Below are 23647 nucleotides of genomic sequence, written 5' to 3' on the forward strand. Positions count from 1 at the left end.
GAGGGAGGGACGCCGTCTGGCCCCTCGAGCCTCGAACCGGAACCTCCGAATCCGAGACGCTCCGCAGCTGAGGACCTCGAAATCTGCCGGGAACTGGAAAAATATTGTGGCTTTGAGGGCTTTCCATGGGTAAGAGAGGCAAAAGTCCCGGAGAGCTGACACCGAGTCCTCCCCTGCCTCGTAGGAGTGGTAAAGTCCGCAGCTCAAATTCCGAGAATTGAGCTCTGTTGATTCTTAGAACTGGGGTTCTTAGAAGTGGTGATGCAAGAAGTTTCTAGGAAAGGCCGGACACCAGGTGATTATTGCTGTTGCTGCTGCCGCTGCTGCTGCTGCCGCCGCCGCCGCTGGTGCCGCTGGTGCCGCTGCCGCCGCTGCTCATGATCATTATTTTACCTTTTAATTCTTTTTTTTTCCGCTCTTGCCAAATGCTTTGGCTCCAAGTTTCCTATGTGTATCTATTGATAAATGTATATATTTATTTATTCTAGCTGTCAGGTGTTAAAATAAATGCCGAAGATTAGCCCCACGTCTCTCCCACTCTAGGATATAGATTTTTATATTATTTATTATTTTATTCTTGTTGTCTTTGAGTGAATCGGCCGGTTTGGGGAGGCTTTTGCCACCCTCCCTTGTGTTGTTTTGGTTTTGGAAAAGGAGGTGGAGGAGAGGAAGGAGGGGAATTAGGGGGCGGCCGAAGCCGAGAGGACGAGACAGTGTTTGGGGGGTGCTCCGGGCAAGTCTGGGGGCTGTCTGGCCCCAGACGACGGAGAGGACGCGCGCTCGCGCTCTCGCTCTTTCTGCTGCTGCTTGCGTACGGCTTGTGATCTCGCTGGATTCGGGCGGCTGTGTTTTTTTCCCTCTTTTCTCGCTTGCAAACTGCCTTCCTCGCTCCCTCGCTCCTGCCTCCTCTTCCCTCCCTCCCTCCTCCTTTCCCTCGCCTCTCCTTCCTTCTCCTCTCCCGTCCTTCTTGGTGACTCCGGGAGGCGAGGAGGGAGGCTGCCCGCTCGCTGGCCCCGCTGGCTCCCTTCCACCGGCCTCGCTCCTCTAGATTCCCTGCTTCCGAGCCGAGATTTGGGAGGAAAAATGCAAGCGAACTCCTCGCGTTTTGTACCCCCCCCCCCCAGCCCAGTTGAAGTATCGTTTCTACTATTTCCTTTTAGATCCGCGGTCTTCCTAACGAGATCCGAGTGTTTTGGTGTCCCCTTTGGTGGACCCCTTTGGTGTCCCCTTACCCTGTGTTTTGGGGGAGGTTTAGCTTGCCTGGGGGCGGGGATGTTGAATACTTTGAAAATTATTCTTTCTTGGTTGCAGTCGAGGGAGTCGGGAACCCCCGCGCGCTCCCTCTCCTCATCCTGAGGGGAGAGGCTGGTGGCGGGACAGGGATTTGGGGGGTGGGTGGCAAAGGGGTGCGCGTTTGCACCTGCGGTGCCGTTTAGCGTGCGGGGACTCCGGGAACCTTCACAGGATGGCCCAGCCGAGCGGGAAGGTGGCGGGATTTCTGGCGGTCGCGGTGTTTGTGTTTTGGGCGCTGCGTGACTCGGTGTTAGCTCCCAATGGCTGTTCCCCCGCCTCTCCTAATTTTGTTTTATTTTTTCCCATGGTGCGAGCTTTGTAAAAAGACAACTGCAGACCGGAGAGTAGACGACGTCAGGCTTCAGGTTCCCGAGGTCCTTGCAAGGGGCGAGGGGAAAAACAAACAGCCCCAGCCCGCGTTCCTACGTGCAAGACCCGGGAGGAGAGAAGGGCACGCTGTGGCCCTGGATGAGGGACCCGGCAAGGGAGGAGGGGGCGCGGGCGAGAAAGGGAGATCTTTGTGAGTGATTTTGCAAAAACGTTTTGCGAGGTTGGTTGGATTTGCAACCTGTGGCTCTCCTCGAGGGAGTAAGAATGGGGGAAGGCGGCGGCGGCGGCGGCCCGGGGCGGGAGCGGGTGGGGAGTTGGATCCTCGGAAATGGGCTTCGCTCAAGGGCAGCGGGAGCTAGGGGCCACCCCGCTGCGAAAGGTAGTGACCGTGGTCAGTGTCTTGAGAACTGTGGATTGCATTGCCTTTATGATGCCGTGTTATTGGAACTCTGGCGAAAAATGGATCTAGTGTTACAATAATGAGTTTCGAAGCTGCTCCACGGAAAACAAAAACACAATCCAATAGATTAAAAAAAAAAAAAAGGAATGAAAAAGACCCCTTTTATGGGGTGCCCTTTTTTGCACTGGTTAAGAGTTGGTGGTAGGGGTCCAGCAACTGAACCTGGAGAAGAACCCCAAATAGGGTACGGAAAGTCCAGAGCTGTAACTGGGTCCCTGTCCATCACAGAGAAAGAGCTGGTCATCTCCCCCACCACCACCAGCAGCCACAGGAAACTGATTTAATCTTCTGTGGATTTTTTTTTTCCATTCAGTTTATAGTTTCCAGGAGGAAAATGTTGTAGCTCTTTACTTTTTTTTTTAAGAAAAGTATCAATAGATTTTTTTTTTCTGTCCAAAAAAAAAAAAAAAAAAAAGAGCCAAAAAACTGGGGCAGGACAGAGGGAACCAGGGAAAGGGCTGTTTAGAAATACAGTTTGTGGCTCTGAGCGATGCCACTGGCTTCCTCTACAGAGACTGCCAGTTTCCCTTTTTCTTTGCAAGGTGTGTGTGGTTTTAATAAATAACTTAAAAAAATAAGAGGGGGGCCGGCAAGATCTGTCAGGAGACAGGTATCTGTTTTGCTCACTATTTACTACCAAGAGCCTTTGGCACTGGAACAGAACCTCGTAAATCTGCAGCCCAAGTTGAAGTTCATCTGGCCCTAGTCCACACGCTATTCCTGGAGGTAGCAAACATGAGCTCAAAGGAATGAGGTGAAATCACATTCTTGCTTTAAAATATATACCTTTTTTTGGTTAAGGAGAAAGAATATTGTCTCTGGGGCAGAAGGCAATGGAAAGAAGGGTGCCAGGAGATGGGCATTCCCTTGCTAAAATGACTCCAGTTGGGTCCTCAGGCTGAAATAGAAACCTGTAGATGGGAAATATTTCCTCCTCCCCCCATTTATAAATAGAAGTTTCCAATATCCTATTTGGAAGACTTTCCAATACTGCAGGCCCAAGCATTGGCTTTAGGGACTGTTGATAGTGACAATAAGGCCAGAAGCTCTTGGTAAACTGGGGAGCTTGAAGAGAAGGAAGCCAGAAGAGGGAATTCTCCAGTTGGCCTTTTCTCCTGCGCTCACTTGTGCAGTTTTACCCCATACTTTCTTGAAAAGACTCTCCAGTTTATTCTGGGTTTGCTGGACAGGGATGGGACTCTAACTCTTAAGCTGTCGTTTCCTGAGCCTTAAAGAGTTCCAGTTATTGGTTGAGTAAATGGTAGCCAGGACTAGATGTCAAAATCCTTCCTTCCCTCTCTCCCCTGCCCGGTAGCCACACTCACAACCCACTTTATTGTGAAAAACTTGAAGAGATTCGGAGGACGTAGTGCGGCAGCGCCACCCCTTGGTGGGTGAAACTCTCTGTTTGCAAAAGTCAAATATTTGAAAAACATTGTGAAATGACCTGAGGAGGATTTTTTTTTTTCTTTTTCTTTAGAAAGAGGAGATAAAGCCAACTTTTAAAAAAGGACTTTGTAGTTGATTTCTCAAATGGGGTGGAAGAGTGTTGTTTTCCAGCTAGGATAGTGTCCTAAGAGGCAAAGAAGTTCCTGCGTGTGTGTGTGTGTGTGTGTGTGTGTGGTGTGTGTGTGTGTGTGTGTGTGTGTGTGTGTGTGTGTGTGTGTAGCGTGCGCGGGGAGGGCTGCCTAGTTGGCTTTAAGTAGGTGAGTTCTCCAGACGGAGGTCGCCTCCTTCCCCCTTGGACTTGATTTCTCAGAGCACCTGAATTCTGTTGCCGGTCTGACACTGAGATAAGGAGGAATGTCTTGGTTTAAAAACCAACCAGTGATTGGAAGTCCTGTAGTTTTGCCGGCGGTGATGGTCGCGTCTGTGGCGGCTGGGTTGGGGACGGAGGTTTGTGGATGGCGTGGGGCAATGGTAAGCTGGTCTGTAGCTGGGTTTGGAGCCTTCTGGGAGTCGAAGTACTGGGGCGCGTGCCGGGTTCCTGCACTGCGCAACAAGTGGGAATACCGCCGCCGTGATCCGAGCGAGGGTGCTGTGTTGTGGCGAAGCCGGCCCCTTTCTCTTCGCCCCGCTGGAAGCCAGGAATGGCTCTTCCCAGTCCTCCCCGCCTCCCAGTCTGTGACCGGCAGCCCCGCCAAAAGACCAAACTCACCCCGTCCCACTCCCACTCCCCACTCCTCCACTTTACCAAGCGCTGTAAGCCTCGGTAGAACCCTGTCCTTGGCCTCCAGGACCCCCTTTCTCCATGGGGATCAGGAGTTTATTCCCGACTTTCTTTGCTGTTCGACCAGTGTTTGGCAAGAAGCTCGCCTAATACCTTCGAGTTCCGTTCTGCTTTTTGAAGACAAGCGCACCCTTTCCTTCCCTTCTAATACATTCAGCCTTTGGGGCTGGAAAAACCAACATATAATACGTGAACGCAGCTCCAGAGACCGCGTTGTGGTTGGTTGCTAGAGGAGTGAGCATCGGGAAGAACGGAATTACATCCAGTAAATTAAATGCTTTGCAGCGTTGCTTACAGAAGCAACCTCCTCCCGCTAACAGATTAAAAAAAAAAAAAAAGTGGGGGTGGGGGGCAGTCGGTTGTGGAAGGCTGTGGCTGCGCGGTGATTTTCGAACGGACCGAGTCTGCCACCTAGTGGTAGATCGTAGCCGAGCCCCCCCGCCTAGGGCAGCGGACCGACCCTGTCACCTTGGGGTCTCCAAGTCTCCCTACCAGGTGCTAGGACTGACAGAAGAGGGCAACATCTGAGGATGACATCTGACCTCCAAAATTTTGGAAAGGTGGATGACAATTCGGAAGTCTTCAGATGTTTGCCCTGCCCACCGTCGCTCAGCGAGTGGAATCTGCCTCCAGTAAGAGAACCTTAATAAGATAACCCGTTTTGAACACGCTTTCTGTCGCTGTGGCGTCTCCCTGGGTGAAGTGGGTAGTGGAGAGACGCATGGAGGCTCTAGGACGTAAAACTCTAGGACTGTTGAGAAAACAAGCGGCCTCATGAGGGGGGCCTGTTGCTGGTGAGTTAGAACCCTAACCGGGACCAGAGTTTTACCTTCTGAATTCCAGGTCAGTGACTTAAAGTCAAAGGCAAGTTTATCTCTGCTCCTGTGAAGTATCTAAGAGAAAGGAGCAGCAGTAAGAGAGACCCATGACTTTAATGTCTCAGGTCAGCATAGCTGGAAACAATACCCCAGGTGTCTTGGAGGAGTTTTAGAAAGTATCGTATAAGATTTTCAGTAACAGATAAGGGAAGCCTTCCGCAGTGCTCAGGGGTGGGGGTCCCAGATCTTGAGGAGTGTGCCTGTGTTAGTGGGTGATTAAGACCCAGTCCCTAGACTTGCAGAGATGCACCTCGCTTCGCCCGAGGCTCGCATTTGGATTCTGAATCACCATCTTCCCTTTTCTTCCAGACTGCTTAGTGGCTTTGGCAGAGATTGTGTGTGTGTGTGTGTGTGTGTGTGTGTGTGTGTGTGTGTGTGTGTGTCGGGGATGGGGGGGTTCATGTGGACAGGCAGGGTGTAGTCCTAATAGAATTTGGGCCACAATAGCTGCTTATCAAGCAAAGTTTTATTTTCTCGGAGTTCAAAACTTAAGATGGCAAAGGCGCGTAAGGGTACCGGCGACCCCTAGCGACGGCCGCCGGCGCGCCCACTCGCGGGAGATGCCGTCTCCACCGCCCTGGTCTGAGGGAATCGAGTTCATCCTCTCCCACCGCGGGAGCAGTCGGAGGCCGCGCCGGAGAAACGCGCCTCTGTTCGGGTTGGAAACGAATCTGGGGATGTGTTTGAAGAGCGGTCAAGTTTGACTCATCGCTTTCCAAGGACAGTTAGTGCCTTCCATCTTCATTAACGTGAATAAAGACCTTGGCTGACTTTTGTCCAGATCGGATTTTTAAAGGCATTGTTTGCTTGGGGACATCATGCCGCTCCCCTCCCCCGGCAGGCTTTTTGCAAAGGCTGAGCCCAGTCCAGCCTGGATGGCCGAGATATCTTTGCTCGGGGACGCGGTTTGCTGGCATTGTCTGCCGGCTCTTTCTGGAAGGCTGTCGCGAGCTGGGCGCATGGGGAGCGTCCCTTCAGCAGCTCCTCTTCAGATCTTGATGATAAAACACATCCCTCTATTTTATTGCATTTCCTAGAAGCTTGCAGGCTTGAAAGAGCGCTGTTGGCAGGAAACGTGATAGAAATAAAGTCAGGACATAATGTCCCCGAACACCTCGGTCACCCAAAGCGACTGCCGAGCCTACCGTGTTATCAAATTCGCTTTCATTTATTGTCGTCTCCTCCGCCCTCCCCCGCACCCCCCCCCCCCCCCGCGTCAAGAGAGTGAAGAGTGTTTCACCCTTAAAGCAAAAACAGAGGCGTGGTTTAAACCCACCCCCTGCCGCTGGAACACCGTGGCTAAACTGGAGCGGCCAGTTAGCTGAGCCGCTGTGCAGAAAGGGAGCGCTCCTGCAGGAGCCCTGATGCTGGTTTCACTAGGGCAGCTCCAGCCTTATCAAAATTCCTAGATCCTGCCCCTAAACAGTGCTTTGCGCTTCAAGATTCTCCTTCGGATTTCTCGGCGAGTTATTGGAGTTACTAGATTACCAATAATCCAGGGGGCGGCCGGGATTAGAGAAGGGGCGGGGGGTGGGGTGAGAGAGGCATTCTCCAAATCTGGAGACTGTGTCTAAAGTAGGTCAATGGGAAGGAGAGGCGGAGCTACATGGGGGTTGTTGGTTTCAAGCCTTGATGGAGGGCTCTCTCTAGTGTTTAGCAGCGGTAAGACATGATTAGGTTTGAGCTCCCGGAACCACGGGAATCCTAATTTCCAATAAGCGCATGTACTTAATTTTCACTAACCTTCCTAGATACTCACCCCATTCCATATTAAATTTCAACCTTCGCTTTCCCCGTAATTCCACCGGGCGAAGGGATGAGAAAGTCTCAAGGTAGGGCTTTATGAGGCGGAGGAGGCCCAGTCTTTACCAACCGCCCTGACCCCGCCTCCGCTCCTGATGGGATGCGCGGCGCAGTGTGACGCCACCCAACAGCTTTAGGACTGGACTGCGGCCTTACGTACTGCGTCTTTCGAAACCCCAGCCCCGAAAAAGTCGTCTTGGAGCCCACTACTAGGACCAATTAGGAGAGGGCGCCCAGGGGTTATAATTCTGAGGAAGGCCTAGAGAAAGCGAGCCAACCTTGGAGCGCTCCCGTGCGCGCGCTGGGGTCAGCGCCCCGGCCTCTGCGGAATCCTAACCGCGTCTCTACGGTTTCGGAGAAATCGGATTCCAAAATCCCGAAACCTGGCCGGGTTCGGCCTTGCAGCTCCTATTCTAAAGACTTGGGCGGAAACTGAGCCTTGCAGGGTTCCCCTATTTGCCAACGTAGGCGGAAGGGGCTTTCTGTTTGGTTTTCTTACAAGTCGTCTGGCGCGCGCTGAATGGAGACCCTCAGTCCTAGGGACTCCCGTCTTTTTGACCTTGATGCCTGCGTAACCATCCTCTTAAAGGGGGCGGAGGCAAACAAAAAGCAAAAATAAATAAATGACGCACCGGGCAAACAAAGGCCAGAATTGGGCAATTTGAAGTTATAAAGCCTCAGATTGGACCCGAATTCCTGGGTTCTAGACTGACTCTGCTACTAACTTGTGCGACTTTCCCCATTTATAAAACTTTTGGGGAAGGGCTGGACCGGGTGAACTCAGAGTCCTGGACCGGGCGCGGGCGAGGGATTTAGAGGAAAGTGCGCCTATTCCCCGCGAGCCTCCCGGGGCGCCCCCCCCCCTCCCTGGGTGAATCCCCGGCGGCCCTGGCGGCGCAGGCGGCGATCCTGGCGGCCGTCGGGGGCCGGCAGCTTCCTGGAAAGTTACTTCTCGTTGGAGCCGGCGATAGGCAGAGAGTGTTCTGTGAAATCCGTTGAGCTGAGATCGACTACATTCCGGGAATGAGAGGGCTGTGCCATTCCCCTCACTACCCCCTGTTGCCGGCGTAACAGGAAAAAAAAAAAAAAAAAAAAAAAAAAAAGAGCGCACACAATGTTAGCTACCGAAGTGCAAGAAACGTTTTATTTGAATGTAACCAAATTAAGGGCTGACACGATCTCACCACGGGGCCTCCGACGCGCCTGCGGAGGCTTCGCGGCAGATGGGCAGCAGTTCCCGCAGAACGCCCGGGGGTGGGCGGTCCCTGGCGGGCAGGTACGGTAAGGTCGGGGTGGGCGAATGTAGCCCGGGCTTGCGGCGGAGCGCAGGGTTCGGGTTTGTGTCCCTGTGTGCGCGCTCGAGGAAAGGGCTGCTTAGTGGCCGCCGAGTGGAGGAGCCGGGCGAGTGGGGGGGAATGGATGGAGCCTTTGGTATTGGCTCACTCTCGCTCTCGCTCTTAACCTCGCCTCTTGTCCTTCTCTCAACTCCTCTCTTGTCTCTCCGTCTTCCTCTTCTGCTGTCTTCTCTCTCTGCCCTTTTTCCTTTCTTTCTTTCTTTTTTAAAGGAAAGGGTCCCTCTTTTTTTTCTTCTCCAACTCCTTTAAAAGATCTGTCTTCTCCCCAAAGTGCCAAATTGCAAGTCCGGAGAGTTTGAAAAGGCAGAAGAGATAAAGTGTGTGGGTGGAAAGACAACGTTTAGGTCTGGTTTAGCGGTTATTGCGGCTGAGGCGGGACTGGGGTCCAGAGAGTTCCGGTGCGGGCCCTTGCAGTTCAGTGCTCTCTTCGACAGCCCTGCTCTCTTGGCAGTTGCTTTGTGTTATGAGTATTGCGTGTAGTATCGGTGAGATGGCTGGAGCTAGGCGAAGGGGAGTTTGTCCAGGAGATTGGTGAATGAAAGCTGGAGATTAGCTTTCAGTATTGGGAGAGGCTTGTCCGGTGGAGCCTCAGTGACCTTTTCAGTTAATCAGGGCTGTTCCAAGGATCCCATACAGTAACAGATGGGAAAGGGCCAGGTGGCCGGTAAGAAGCAAAGTGGCTGCTAGGTGCTTCCACACTTGCAGCATCCGGAGGGAGACATGGCTTCCCACATCCACCATAACACAGGCTCATTAGCTGTGGGGCGTCCTAAGCTAGAGCTGGTGGAAGAAAGAGTGGATTTAATAGGGATGTGGGCCTCAGTGTGTGTGCATTTGTTTTTGACCAAGCCGGGCAGAGGCAGAGGATGGAATGGCCCAACCCCAGGGCCAGGCTGACAAGTAGACCCCTGGGAATGGCGAATGTTTTGTTTGTTTGTTTCAATCTGCATATGGAATGAGTCATTGCCACTCGCCAAGGTGAAATTGCAAATCTGGGCTTCCAGTGATTCCAAAAGTCTGTGACTGGGAATTCACATGCAAGCTGGTGGTTGAAGCTGGCTAAAGGACAGCCTTAACGTGTTCAGAAGTCTTTCATGGGGGAGGAGGAGACGGTTTGTAAATGAAACTCAAATGGAGACAATCACTGAACTTTGGTTAGGACCGATCTAATGTATCTCTCTTTGCCCATCTTGAGTTAGGATGGGAGAGGAGGAAATAGGTTCTTTTGTCTCTTCCTGTCCTCTCCCTTCCCCCATTCCCTTCCCTCATCCTCACTCACTCACACGCACACACTAACCTTGAAGCCGATGGGATTGAGTGACTGGCACTTGGGACCACAGAGAAATGTCAAAATGTTTGGTTACAGACTCAAGGAAACCTCTCATTTTAGAGTGCTCATTTGGTAAGATTCAGCAGCCTGGAATGGGGGCAAAGTGTTTGTGTGGGGGAAGGAACTTAAAAATGAGATTCACCCACATTGGGGTGCCGTCTTGCATGTTCTACAGCACGTAGGCTGATTTGGAAAAGGGACAGGAATTTGAGCCAGAACACCTTGGGCCAGGCCACTAACCATCTATGTGGCCCAACGTGACCTCCCTGGCCTCAGGCCCCTTTACCCGGAAAATAGCTCTAAAGGGCTATGCTTAGGGGGAAAAAAGGATGGGGGGAGTGGAAGAGGATTCAGATATTGTTTTGTTTTGTAACCCACATGTGATCATAAGTGAGGGTCTTACACCTGTGCTTTAAAATCATTTTGCTTTAGAGAAACCAGTTTGGAACAGGTACATATGTCATGAGTGCTACTGGGCCAATTCTTAGCTAAAGCACGCAGCTAACTCTTTGACCAGCAGGGGGAGCACAAGCTTGGAAGTGTGTAGCCCTATATCTGGTCTTAGACCCCAGAGGGAAAGAAGGGGAAACTTTGAAAAAGACAAAGATACTCAAGAAAACATAGTCACGCCATCTCTGGGTGTATTCTACAGATCCTGTATTTAGTCTTAAAAGATCAGACAGTCAGGAATTACTGCCTGACTTTTTGTCCTTCCCAAGCCACTTAAATCGCTGAGCTTCTGTTTCATCACGAGTGAAAGAGGGATAAGTGTATTGACTCCAGCAGACCTTGAGAAATCATTCTTAAACTCTAAAGATGATATTTTAGCAGGTTTTGGAGATTGTTCAGAGTTCTTGGGCCCCCAAAATATCATTCTCATTACTATTGAAAGAACCACTTTTCTTATATTTTTCTGTCCCATGAACACAAGTGGCCTTTGGATGGCATACATCTTCTACTTTGACAAAGGAACTCTATGTGTATATGTACGTATAATTAATGTACGCAGTTGTGTTCCCAGTGCTCAGGGCAAAAATATGATTATCTCACAGCTTCGGGTGCCTGTTGTTTCCGTAAGAGTAGAGCTGGAAAAATGTTTGCTAGCTTGTGGTAAAACCGCTCCAGCTGGCAGGCTGCAGCTATCAAAGTAAAACGAAGTACGTGTGTCCTAAAATAAGACCATAGTGGACAATCTAACATTCATGGAATCAATTTCTGTTTGCTTTTTTCCCTTCCCTGCAGATTTTAAGCAAAATTTTGGACTGTGAATCAAGGCGTTGGGTAAGTAAATCTAATTATAATGCTTTAAACTTTTGTGGATAAACTGTTTCTTTTGACTTTGCCGATACATGTGTTGCCGTGAACTTGGCCACTTTTCCTTAGTGGAGATAAAGGATAGCGGATTCCCTCTCCCTCACCCATTTACCCCTGTGTGAGACTGTCTTAACTGTTGTACGATCATTCCTTCCCTCACTCATTTTGGAGTTCAGAGCCAGTATAGTCACCTACTCACCACCAGCAGTGTGCTAGGAGCTTGGAGTACATTCAGACAATTCGAGAGCCTGAAGGAGGAAGAACAGATGGTGGCTGGGATAATGAAATGAGATCCTGACGAGAATAACTGCGATTTTTGAGAACCTACTAGGGACCAGGCACAGATCTCTAAATTTTACAACCACATAGGTAGTACTTCTCCCATTTAGGGAAACCAAAGCCCAGAAACAGTGAACAGTCTGCCCCAAGTCACGCAGCTAGCGAAAGATAAAGCTGGCGGGCTAACCTTTAAATCGTGGTTTCTCTCCCTGTCACACACTCACTGCCTCTCCTTGCTTGGCAGAGTATTTGGTATGTGGGAAAAGCACTCTACAGATATTCATTCACTATTGCTGTCCCCAAAGGGGCTTTCTAGTCCAACTTGTTAGAGAAAGATTATTTTTCCCATCTTACAGATGTGAACAGTAATGCACAGAGATGAGCCCACAAATTGGTCCAGGAGCAAGCACAAGCACCTCGGTGTGCAGCCCCTGTGTTAGCAGGTTGCGCCGTCTGTCTTCACCCCCCTGGTAAGCAGGAATCCGGTTCTGGAGAACTCATGAGATTTTGACCCCTTTCTTTCCAGGTGAAGACAAAATGGCCTCCCCGGCTGACAGCTGTATCCAGTTCACCCGCCATGCCAGTGACGTTCTCCTCAACCTTAATCGCCTCCGGAGCCGTGACATCTTGACTGATGTTGTCATCGTGGTGAGCCGTGAGCAGTTCAGAGCCCATAAGACAGTCCTCATGGCCTGCAGGTGAGGGGCGGGAGGAGAAAGATGGACATATAAGAGGGCAGCGATGGTGTGGGCAGGCGGCCAAGCAGGTCGTGTGGGCCTTTTGCTGTGTTTGGGATTACGTCTCGTTTGTCTCCAGACTGCCAGCGTGTGGCCTGGCAGAGTAGGCTCCCAGGAAGCAAATGAATGAACACACGGTAGAGAAGAAAGAGTTTCTGTTCTGTGGGAAGAGAGGGAGCAGAAATGGTATACTGTCTCAAGAAAGGATGTGTTTGGGACAAACACAGAGAATAACTTCAGTCAACCCGTGAAGAAAGGAGACGTGAAAGGGGGTTTTACAGTATTTGAAGCAAGGGAATTTGAAGTCTTTCACCCTTTGATTCTGTAACCACATGTATTTTATCCTGTGGCTCTCTTTCCACGGGTGTTTCAGGCTATGTGTGTGTGAGAGTTAGGGAGAAAGAGCCGACCGAGTCTTCCTATTGGTCGAGTATTTCGAGTTTTTGGAGCTGGTTCATATTACCTCATCTCCCTGGATCTCTGCAGTGGCCTTCCGTGTTATGCCTTCTGAGGCATAATTACTTCCCTTTTATAGACAATAAAATGAAGGTACAGATAGGTGAGCTGATGTAAAGTCGGGGATCGCTTTTGCCAGGAGAGAGCTTACCCAACATCTACAGCAAGCACCTGTGTTTTAACAGTGGCAAGAACAGAGGTTTATGGAGATATAAAAGTAATAGAAGATGCTAACCTAGTGCTTCCTCTGGGCCAGGCATGCACGACCCTGTCGGGTGGACGCTATTATTCCTGCTTTGCAGGGAAAGAAACCATGGTTCAGAGAGGTTAAGTATCTCACCTAAAGTTGCACAGTTCCTTACTGGTTAAAGCCTGGCTCACTTCTGGCAACCCATTCAGAACAAGCAGAATTGAGGTGCCAGCCTGAATCCTGACTTACAATTGAGCCCTCTTTCCTCTACCAGACAACAAAGTCCCTGGAGGTACAGCCTGAGGATTAACTTTTGTATCCTAGGAATACTGACCTTGGGAAAGTCTCCAGACTTTCAGAAAATCAGTAGACTGTAGACATAGGCACCATTTTATTTATTTGTCGTCAATACCCAAGTTGTTTCTAAAAACAGACAATAGCATTTTAAAAATAAGGATCGTGTGTTGGAATAGGAAGAGAAGTGCTTATCTCAAAGTTATAGACTAAAAATGGTTACTGCAAATGAGTGCAAATTTCACTCTGGTAATCCATGCAGTTAAGACGATAAGGAAAATAGCTTCTGTGACTTTGAGTACATCATTTGCCTTCTGATCTTGGTTCCCCCATGTGTAGAGGGGAAGAATGTCTACCTTGCAAGGTTGTGAGGAACACAGGATAATGTATGTAAAGTGCTTAATGACTCTTTGGCATTTAGTAAGTCATCTGTAAATGGCAGTTATTATTAATTGCTATGGAAGTTCTGGAGCAAGGCCCAGGGGAGAGGAGACAAGCCTTGACACTGACTGTAATTGACCGCCAGTCCCGTCCATTCTTGTGACACGTGTGTTTGTGTTACAGTGGCCTGTTTTATAGCATCTTCACGGACCAGCTCAAATGTAACCTGAGTGTGATCAACCTGGATCCCGAGATCAACCCTGAGGGGTTCTGCATCCTCTTGGACTTCATGTACACATCCCGCCTCAACCTACGGGAGGGCAACATCATGGCCGTGATGGCCACGGCCATGTACCTGCAGATGGAGCATGTCGTGGACACTTGCCGGAAGTTTATCAAGGCCAGGTGAGGTGCTGCTGAGGGCAGAGCCCTTGGAAGTGGAAGGCATCCGAAATCCTTGGTAATGCATGCGTATCCTCTTTGATATGCCACAGCCTACGGTTCTGCTAGCTTTTGCACACTTCTGCCTTCTTAATTCTTGCACTGCTATCCAGATATGCCCTATGCATTCAGTCCCCTCTTGCTTTCTTCCATTCCTTGGATGGGCTCTTTCCTCCCACCCATCCTGCCAGGCCAAGCTTGGAAGCCAGCTCCTCTGTAGATGTTCTTAGGATTGCCAGTCTTCCTCCCTCAGCTCTTCCTCTGTATCCCTGATCCGTCTGCCTGTCTGTTAGAACTTCCTCCCATTTTAACTATTTGCATGTGTGTTTCAGTTCTTTCAACTTCTATTCTATTGATTTACATACACGCCTTCGTTCCCCTTCCAGACTGTGCGCTGCTTTCCTCATCTTTCGTGTTGCCCCGCTCCTCCGAGAGAGGACATTTATGGACTTAAATTGAGTTCACTGGGTCTGATCCCCTCTTTGAGGGCTGGTCAGACATGCCCATCATTTAAGGCAGGCGGTGGGGTGGGGGGGTTATTTCCTGAGAGCCCAAAAAGCAAAACGCTTTGCTAAGTGGAGCAGAAACTCAGGGCTTGACTTTTTTAGCATGTTTGATTCAGCTGCTCTAGGATGATTGCCTCCCTTCTGAAACAGAAGGGTTTCCAGCCTCTGTTTGATCACCTCCAGGAGCCAGGAACCCAGTGTTCCCAGAGCCTCGCTGTCTATCCAGACTGTTAGAAAGCTCCTCTTTATGGCGAGTTGAAATCTGGCTCCCTTAACCTTTGCTCATTGGTTCTAGCTCTGTTAACTGTGATCATGTTGAGCTGACCTACTTTTCGCCAGCATCATGTCCTTTCAAGTCTGTGTGGTGAGAGCTCGTTGTCTCCCGTGGGTGATAATGGTAGCGAGGTCATCATCGCGGTCATTTTCGAGTACTTTCTCTGGGTCAGACCTGGTGCTTAGAGCAGTTAAGTAACTTGCTCCAGGTCCCATCGCCACTAAGTGGCGCAGCTGGGATTGGAAAGCAGGTCTGGCTGCTGCCTGTCCTCCAAAGAAAACTGCCCCTAAGCCTCTAGGCAGCATGCAGGGTGAGTCCTTTCTCCCACTGGGCACCGGTTCATCGGTGACCCTCTGAACATGCATTGTGTAACTTCTTCCTTCCCTGAGCCTCCATTTCCATGGGTGTAAAATGGAGACAGTAATGCCTTTCTTCCCTTGCAGGGTTTTGCATGGATGAAATAAGGGCTCTGAAAGCTTTACATTGTATAATATCTGAAGAATGACAGATTCATGCACATATACACAGAATGTGGCTTAAACATGGGCTCATAGGTCTAAGCAGGCACACATTGTGTGGCTGACTCGCTGCTCTTGTCTGGGCCCAGTCTCCCGTGCTGTGTCCCAGCTTGCTAGATTTCTAGCCTAAAAGCCTTGTGACTGCAAGAATTTCCCTCTTCCCAAGCCACAGCCCTCATGTCTGGCTGACCAAGCACAAATGTGGCTGCGTATGCCAGAGTCTCTCGGAAGGTCCTCTGTTCACCAGTTCTCACTTGGAGGCCTGTGTCTCCTCTCTGTTTTCTCCTGCAGTGAAGCAGAGATGGTGCCTGCCCTCAAGCCTCCCCGTGAAGAGTTTCTGAACAGCCGGATGCTGATGCCCCAAGACATTATGGCTTATCGGGGTCGGGAGGTGGTGGAGAGTAACCTGCCGCTGAGGAACGCCCCCGGGTGCGAAAGCAGAGCCTTCGCCCCCAGCCTGTACAGCGGCCTGTCCACCCCGCCGGCCTCTTACCCCGTCTACAGTCACCTCCCTGTCAGCAGCTTCCTCTTCTCTGACGAAGAGCTGCGGGATGCCCGGATGCCGGTGGCCAATCCCTTCCCTAAGGAGCGGGCCCACCCCTGCGATAGCGTCAGGCCCATCCCCGGTGACTACAGCCGGCCAGCCATGGAGATCTCTCCCGGTGTGTGCCACAGCAGCATCTACTCACCAAAGGAGGCGGCCCCAGAGGAGACACGCAGTGACATGCACTACGGCGTGGCCGAAGGCCCCAAACCTGCCGCCCCCTCGGCCCGGAGTGCCCCATACTTCCCCTGTGACAAGGCTGGCAAGGAGGAAGAGAGGCCCTCCTCGGAGGATGAGATTGCCCTGCATTTCGAGCCCCCCAGTGCGCCCCTGAACCGCAAGGGTCTGGTCAGTCCACAGAGCCCCCAGAAGTCGGACTGCCAGCCCAACTCGCCCACGGAGTCCTGCAGTAGCAAGAACGCCTGCATCCTCCAGACCTCTGGTTCGCCTCCAGCCAAGAGCCCTACCGACCCCAAAGCCTGCAACTGGAAGAAATACAAGTTCATCGTGCTCAACAGCCTCAACCAGAATGCCAAACCGGAGGGGCCTGAGCAGGCCGAGCTGGGCCGCCTCTCCCCTCGAGCCTACACCGCCCCGCCGGCCTGCCAGCCACCGATGGAGCCCGAGAGCCTTGACCTCCAGTCCCCAACCAAGCTCAGCGCTGGCGGGGAGGACTCCACCATCCCACAGGCCAGCCGGCTCAATAACATCGTCAACAGGTGCTTTCAGAGGCAGTCTGGGCTTGGGGTCAGGGGCTCCCACGGGGATCACTTCTTCTGACGGATGCAGGGGCCGTGTTCTGTTCTTGCCTGATTACTGGGTACAGTAGAAGTGTCAATGATGGAATTGGCCTCAGTAAGGAAGCATAGTAAGCTTTGGTGTATTTTGTCGTAGCAAGAGAGAGAACTCCCAGCTGTGGTAGAAGAGCGTTCCAGGAACCCCAAGGGCAGCTTTGGTCTCAGGGTGGCAGGGTGAGCTCATACTCACTTTGGACTGAGTGGACCAACAGACCGCAGTACCGAAGGGAAGACATTGACCTGGGTTGGGGTTTTGGTCTCGTTCGACCCCACCAGTGATCTCAGGGCATATACTGTTTGGAAGTGGGCTTAAGGATAACTCTGTGGCCCCAGATCCAGAGGGAGGCAGCCCAGCTCCTGGTCTCTGGATTCATCTGAGCCCAGGAAGGCGGGGGCAGCCTCCAGGCTGGGCAGAGTGCTTTACCCTCTCCAGCTGCTGAGGCTCTCTTTCCTCCTGCCCACAGGTCCCTGACAGGCTCCCCCCGCAGCAGCAGCGAGAGCCACTCCCCACTCTACTTGCACCCCCCCAAGTGCACGTCCTGCGGCTCTCAGTCCCCCCAGCATGCAGAGATGTGCCTCCATACCGCCGGCCCCACGTTTCCCGAGGAGATGGGAGAGACCCAGTCTGAGTACTCGGATTCCAGCTGTGGTGAGTCCCTTCCCGGAGATAAGCAAGGCCCCTGCCTCTGCTCCGTGGGGTTTGCATTTCTGTTTCACTTCTGTTGTTGTCCCTGATTGGGAGAAGTCCCCGACCAGAAGGTCACTGGCACATAGAATCACCAGCCTGTCACCCCACTCTTGACCTCTTGAACCAGGCTGACCTGAACAAGGAAAGAGGTATTGGAGTTAATCTGGGGTAACAGAGAAAGACCAAACAGCCTTTTCAGTGGCATTCCAGCCAAGGTGGTCTGTGGGACTGGCTCTAACTCCCAGAGCTTTCTCAGTTGCTCAGGACCTAGCTGCTCAGACTGACCCGTGTCGGCTCCTCCTGCCTTCTATAAGGACAAGCAGCCAGTCTTACTTGTTCCTGCATCTCCCTTAGGTCCGAGAGAGTTTCTATCGTGGAGTAGGTGCTCAGCTAATGGTAGCTGAATTGGGTTAGTTGGACTGAATTATTAAATTGAGGTTTGGGACACTCTGTGATTGGCACCCCCAGTTTCTATTAGATAAAAAAGGCCATCTTTTCCCTCTGGCTGCAGTAGGATAGCCCAGTCATTCCTAATCAGGGGTGAGCCACCATGACTTGTCATTTTCAAAACGTTCTCATAGAAGGGAAAAATCAGTTAGTTACACTGTGAGATTTGGCACAGGGTTGTAGACATGTAGTTGGAGAGCAGGGACTGTCCCCGTCTGTCCCCCTGGCTATTTGCCTTTTCTCTGTATCCAGTCCCTTCCCTCTGGGTCATTTCTACTTCTGTCCTTGTTGGCTCTCCTAGTCTCATAGAAGTGCTCGGGGGACGTGGAATGCAGAGAGGCACAGGGTGACCCCGTTTACTTCCTCCTTTAGTGGCCTCCATGTACTGTTGGATTTTCTACTTCACATTCCTAGAATGCTTTGTGTCCTACAATATGCTCCTCTGGGTGTGCAAACAGGGGTTGACTATCCTGATTTGAAGACAGAGATGGAGATAGGCTTAGTGAGGCTCAGGATCTTGCTTGAGGTCTCCTGTGTATGGATGTAAATAAAAAGTGAATCGAGAAGAAAAGTTCGTTCTCAGGGCTCTCTCAAGAAGGAGGAGCCCTGCTGAGCTTCCCTGAAGCTGGCACAGGCCATATGGGTAGCTGTTGGTCTGAGTTTCCCCTCTGCACCCCAGTATTCAACTCTGTCTCCTTTCTCCTCCATGATGGAAACTCTAAATGCTCAGAAAGATAAAATGCCCACAGACCCCGAATGTTGGGTGGGTAGAGCTTGGGGGTTCCATGTGGTGCTGAAGGCAGCTGCAGAAGGGAGTGGCCTTGGAGCCCTACTTCCCTTCCACATTCTAACGGTGGCATCCCCCCCACCTCCAACAGAGAACGGGGCCTTCTTTTGCAATGAGTGTGACTGCCGCTTCTCTGAGGAGGCCTCACTCAAGAGACACACACTGCAGACCCACAGTGACAAACCCTACAAGTGTGACCGCTGCCAGGCCTCGTTCCGCTACAAGGGCAACCTCGCCAGCCACAAGACCGTCCATACGGGTATGGCCCTACTGCGCCCCGCCACAGCTGGCCAGGGTTCCTGCGGGTGGGATGGGGGGAGGACCCTAGAGAAATCAGCGTGCAGCCTTGATCCCCAGTGGGCTGAGGCAGGGAGCAGGCCCTGCTCAGATCCCGATGTGGGCCTAACCCTGTTGTGTCTTTGCTTAGCAACCCAACCATTCCCTCTATTCTTTGTCTTTCCTTGGAGACGCTCTGTCCTGCTTCTCTACCATTGCTGGGGCATAAGTGTTAATCCCAGCACACATGTGAAGCAGCAAAGACCAGGAGAGTGAAGCAGATTGGGTTTTTGTAACCCCAGAAAAAAATTAAAAGCCTCTTGATTTCTTCTCAGGGCTCGCTCCTTATCAACTCACATTCCTTTACCAGGTAGCTTCTAATGACCTGATTGTTGGCCAAAGTTGACTCTCTCTTGGTATTTTAAATGTGTCCATTATCCCAGAAACTTTCCACGAAGGCAGGCTCAGGCCTTCTATTGGTTTCCCCAGCCTGAGCATCTACTCTGACTCAGGCCCAACCTTCTTGCAAATGGAATCCAGCTGTCATTGCCACAAAGCGGAAAAGCATGTTTTTTTCTAAAAGAGAAACTAGAGCATCCTGATTTTATCTTCCTGGTGAATGGCTTGATTAGTGAATCAGTCTAATCCAAGGGAAGAGCTAGAAGAGCCTTACCATGTCATCTAAATTCACCCCTCAAATTCCAAAAAGGGAAACTGAGGTTCAGAGAAGGAGAGTGACTTATCCAAGTCCACAGTTAGATCATCCTAATGACATAGCTCTTTCAAAGGCCTCCTGGAACCTCCCTCCCTGCTTCCCTGTCCCACCCCCAGTGTTGTGTCCCCTCTGCCCCAGCCTGCTCCTTGACCCTGGCCGCTTGCAGCCTGTGATGGGATGTATGTGTTTGGTGAGGGCGGGGACCTGGCAGGCCCCTGCATCCTCTGTCAGACATCTTCCAAAGGAGAGAAAGCTGAGATGGCCCAGGAAGGGCAGGTGGCTTTGAGATCCAGGGACCCGGGACTGTGGAGACCTCCAACAAATATGGCTTTCTTTGTTCCCTTTCTTTCGGGAATAGGTGAGAAACCCTATCGTTGTAACATTTGTGGAGCCCAATTCAACCGGCCAGCCAACCTGAAAACCCATACTCGAATTCACTCTGGAGAGAAGCCCTACAAATGCGAAACGTGTGGAGCCAGATTTGTACAAGTGAGCAGGGCCATGGGGAAGAGACCCCTCAGCCTCTGTGTGCTGATGAGGGACTCTGGGGGCCAGCGGGGGAAGGGGGCCCACAGCCCACCCCAACAGAGCCTCTCATGCTTTGCTTTTCCATTCAGGTGGCCCACCTCCGTGCCCATGTGCTCATCCACACTGGAGAGAAGCCCTATCCCTGTGAAATCTGTGGCACCCGTTTCCGGCACCTTCAGACTCTGAAGAGCCACCTGCGAATCCATACAGGAGAGAAACCTTACCATGTATGTGAGCTTTTGTGACTATCAGCTGGCCTGGGCGGGGTGGGGTGGGGGAAGGGTTGGGGGGGGAGAGGCGGACAGCAGAACTGTCTACTGCAACCTCAAGCACACAGTGGGGGATGACCACTGAACTAATGGGCATAAGACCTGGTTTAGGACTGGTTGTCAGACATGCTGCTGGACATTGGCTGTGTCTCAGTTTGTTCATCTGTAAAGTGGGCGTATTGGGCCAGGTGATCTGGGCCCTAGGAAGGAGGTCCGGACAATAGATACATTGATTCTGGAGTCATCCATTCATTCCACACTAAGTGGCTTCTTACAGTATGCTGCTGTGCTGGGCGAGATATCTCCTTAAGAGGACCTGAGGTGTTTGGGAAGGGGCAGCCATGAGAGTGGGAGAGGACTCAGAAAAGTGTGGTGATAGAAGAAAAGAAAAGAAAAGAAAAAAAAAAAAAAAGGGAAAAGGCCATTATAAGAAGGAGCAGGTGACCAGCTACACGACAGGGTACCATGAGCGGGCCATTGGAATCCCAGTGTTCAGGAGGAGGGTTTCAGCCAGACGTGGCTTGCAGGCTCATTTTTTAACATTTCATAAGCTAAGAATAGTTTTAATATTTTTAAGCGGCTATAAGATGGAGAAATAACATTTTGTGACATGTGCGAATTACATAAAATTTAATTTTCAGTGTCCATAAGCAAAGTTTTATTGGGATACAGCCATGCTCATTTGCTTATATATTATCCCTGAGGACTTTCCTACCACAGGGGCAGAGTGGTCATTGTGATATATTCACTGTCCAGCTCTTTCCCAGTTAAAAATAGTTTGCCAATCTCTGCCACAGAGGGGAGAGGTACTGGTGGGCAGCTGGGGTATCTGGTTCTTATTCTGACTCTGACAAGGACCCTTTTTAGGGCCACAGGCAAGCTGTGACCCTCTCTCAGGGGACCGCAGTTTTCTTTCTCTGTAAAAGGATGAGGATGCCGTAGATGAATGAACAGTGTTCAGACTGTGCTCTTTCAGTCAACCCCACTGCCTCTTTTACCTTTTGAGCTTCTGTTGAACTTGAAAAGAGCATCCCGTGGTTTACAAGCGTGGAAACCACTATGCGCAATGAGATTGACTTGGGTGGGTGTATGGCCTCACTGTAGGTAGTGATGGACACAAGAATGAACCAATGAATGGTTAACCTGTGTCACAGATGGGAACCTGCAAATGGAGGTGTTTTTATCCACTTATTCAACAGTCCCTGAGTGAATACTTTCTCCCTTGCCTTTTGTTCTTGGGCAAATTAATTCTCCTCTTTTTTTTTTTAATTTTTTAAAAAATTCTTAAATTTTTTTGATTTTTAATTTTTTAAATTTTTAAAAAATTCTCGTGATACCCTTATTTCCTCAGTTGTAAATGAGCCTGATAATAGTACCTTCTCCGTGGAGTTGTTGTGTTCAGATAAAACATTCGCTCAAGTGTCAGGATAGTCCGGGCACAGGGTAAGACTACAATGAGTATTTGCTCATTTGAAGTATTTGAAGTTTAGATGCAACAGTGTCCGGTGAAGAGTGACCTTCAGAGCGTGTCGACTCAGTCCTTTACTGAAGGGGAAGCCAGGGCCCATGGAGCGAAATGGGGCACTTGGCTAGGGAAAAGCAGGAGCAACAGTTCCCCACTTTAGAAATGAGGGAAGGGGCATTTGCACAACGCTTCCTTATCACTTAGCTGGAGCCAGAATTCTCAACCTGGCCTCCCAGAGGGACAAGCTGCCCAGATCTCTCCGAGGGAGAATCTCCTTCTCTGGGTCTTCGGGCAATGATACGCCCCTGGGGTTGGTGACAGCTAACGGTTTGCCTCTGGTTTTCCTTAGTGTGAGAAGTGCAACCTGCATTTCCGTCACAAAAGCCAGCTGCGTCTTCACTTGCGCCAAAAGCACGGCGCCATCACCAACACCAAGGTGCAGTACCGCGTGTCCCCCACCGACCTGCCCCCGGAGCTCCCCAAAGCCTGCTGAAGCATGGAGTGTTGATGCTTTCCATTCGAGTCCCTTCTCAGAATCTACCCAAAGGATACTGTAACACTTTACGACTTTCATCCCATGACGTAGTGCCTCTTTCATCCACTAGTGCAAATCATAGCTGGGGTGGGGGTGGGGGGAGGGGCGTGGGGTCGGGGGGCCACGGCAGCTTCCCTTCCCCTACTGCCATAAAACATTAAGAAAATAATATTGCTTCTTCTCCTATGTGTAAGGCAAACCATGTCAGCAAAAAGCAAAATCATTTTCTATATCAAAGTTGGGGAGTAGGCAAAAGTTCTGACTTGACTTGGTCTGCAAAATGAGGAATGTATATGTTTTGCGGGGACAGATGTTTCTTTTGTATGTAAATGTGCATTCTTTTAAAAGAAGAGACTTCGGTATGTTATCAAAGAGAGGGCTTTAATTTTTTTAACCAAAGGTGAAGGAATATATGGCAGAGCTGTAAATATATAAATATATATATATATAAAATAAATATATATAAACCTAAAAAAGATATATTAAAAATATAAAACTGCGTTAAAGGCTCGATTTTGTATCTGCAGGCAGACACGGATCTGAGAATCTTTATTGAGAAAGAGCACTTAAGAGAATATTTTAAGTATTGCATCTGTATAAGTAAGAAAATATTTTGTCTAAAATGCCTCAGTGTATTTGTATTTTTTTGCAAGTGAAGGTTTACAATTTACAAAGTGTGTATTAAAAAAAAAACACAAAAAGAACAAAAAAAAGCTGCCGAAGGAAAAATGTGTAGTTTTGTTCTAGTTTTCGGTTTGTATATACCTGTACAACGTGTCCTACGGTGCCTTTTTTCATGGAAGTTTTCAGTGATGGACGAGCGCGCCATCCCTTCTGAAGTGTAGGCAGACACAGGGACTTGAAATTGTCGCTCACTAAGCTCTCCTTGGGAATGTTTGTCTCATCACATTCTGCGTCATGCTTGTGTTAGAACTACTCCGGAGACAGGGTTTGGCTGTGTCTAAACTGCATTACCGCGTTGTAAAATATAGCTGTACAAATACAAGAATAAAATGTTGAAAAGTCAAGTGAGCTCGTTCCAGAGGTCTTTCCTTGTGTGGTGATCAGGACTTGAATGGGTCTGGTTTCCTCTGCTCTGAACCTAGCGGGATGGGGTCGTGGAGAGGAGTGGCTGCTAGCTGCTGGGGTCTCAGGCAGGCTGAGACTGGGGCTGGTTCCTGGAAGCTGGGCAGGGACCCACCGTTGGCTCCCAGACCAGGACAGGCTGCAGGCTCCAGACTCTGGTCAGGAGCTCCAGCGGGGGATATGGGATGGACCACCTCTCACCTCTCTTTCTGGCTGGTTCTCACTTCTGCCTTTTGCTCAAAGCTCTAGGCTAAGCTTTTGTGACTTCCCTTTTAGCCCTTCTGACATGGAAGGTATAGGCGCCCTTTCCTTCTCTGTGTCTTGGAGAATTTGCCCGTTCTGTGAAAGTGCCTCTTGCCTCCCGGCTTCATAAGCAATTTCTCTCTGCTAGGGCTCAGGGGACATTATGAAGGCAGGTCTGGCCCTGTCATACATTTCTCA

The 23647-nt window shown here is 50.4% G+C and overlaps 1 protein-coding gene across 3 annotated transcripts; it reads left to right on the forward strand.

Annotated features, from left to right (window-relative positions):
- Nucleotides 1-171: 171 nt before the first annotated feature.
- Nucleotides 172-23146, forward strand: BCL6 (BCL6 transcription repressor). Of its 3 annotated transcripts, none has more exons than XM_046002133.1 (10): nt 172-295; nt 10922-10960; nt 11799-11970; nt 13514-13735; nt 15361-16332; nt 16875-17059; nt 18424-18591; nt 19682-19812; nt 19941-20078; nt 21935-23146. In XM_046002133.1, exons 3-10 carry the CDS (start codon nt 11810-11812, stop codon nt 22076-22078), a joined length of 2121 nt encoding a protein of 706 aa, XP_045858089.1. In that variant the 5' UTR covers nt 172-295; nt 10922-10960; nt 11799-11809; the 3' UTR covers nt 22079-23146. The 3 variants fall into 3 exon arrangements, with proteins under 3 accessions (XP_045858089.1, XP_045858092.1, XP_045858090.1); XM_046002136.1 differs by lacking the exon at nt 172-295 and adding an exon at nt 6430-8270; XM_046002134.1 differs by lacking the exon at nt 172-295 and adding an exon at nt 8286-9751.
- The last annotated feature ends 501 nt before the right edge of the window (nt 23147-23647 follow it).

This window comes from Meles meles, chromosome 4 (genome assembly GCF_922984935.1).
Source record: "Meles meles chromosome 4, mMelMel3.1 paternal haplotype, whole genome shotgun sequence".
Taxonomy (NCBI): domain Eukaryota; kingdom Metazoa; phylum Chordata; class Mammalia; order Carnivora; family Mustelidae; genus Meles; species Meles meles.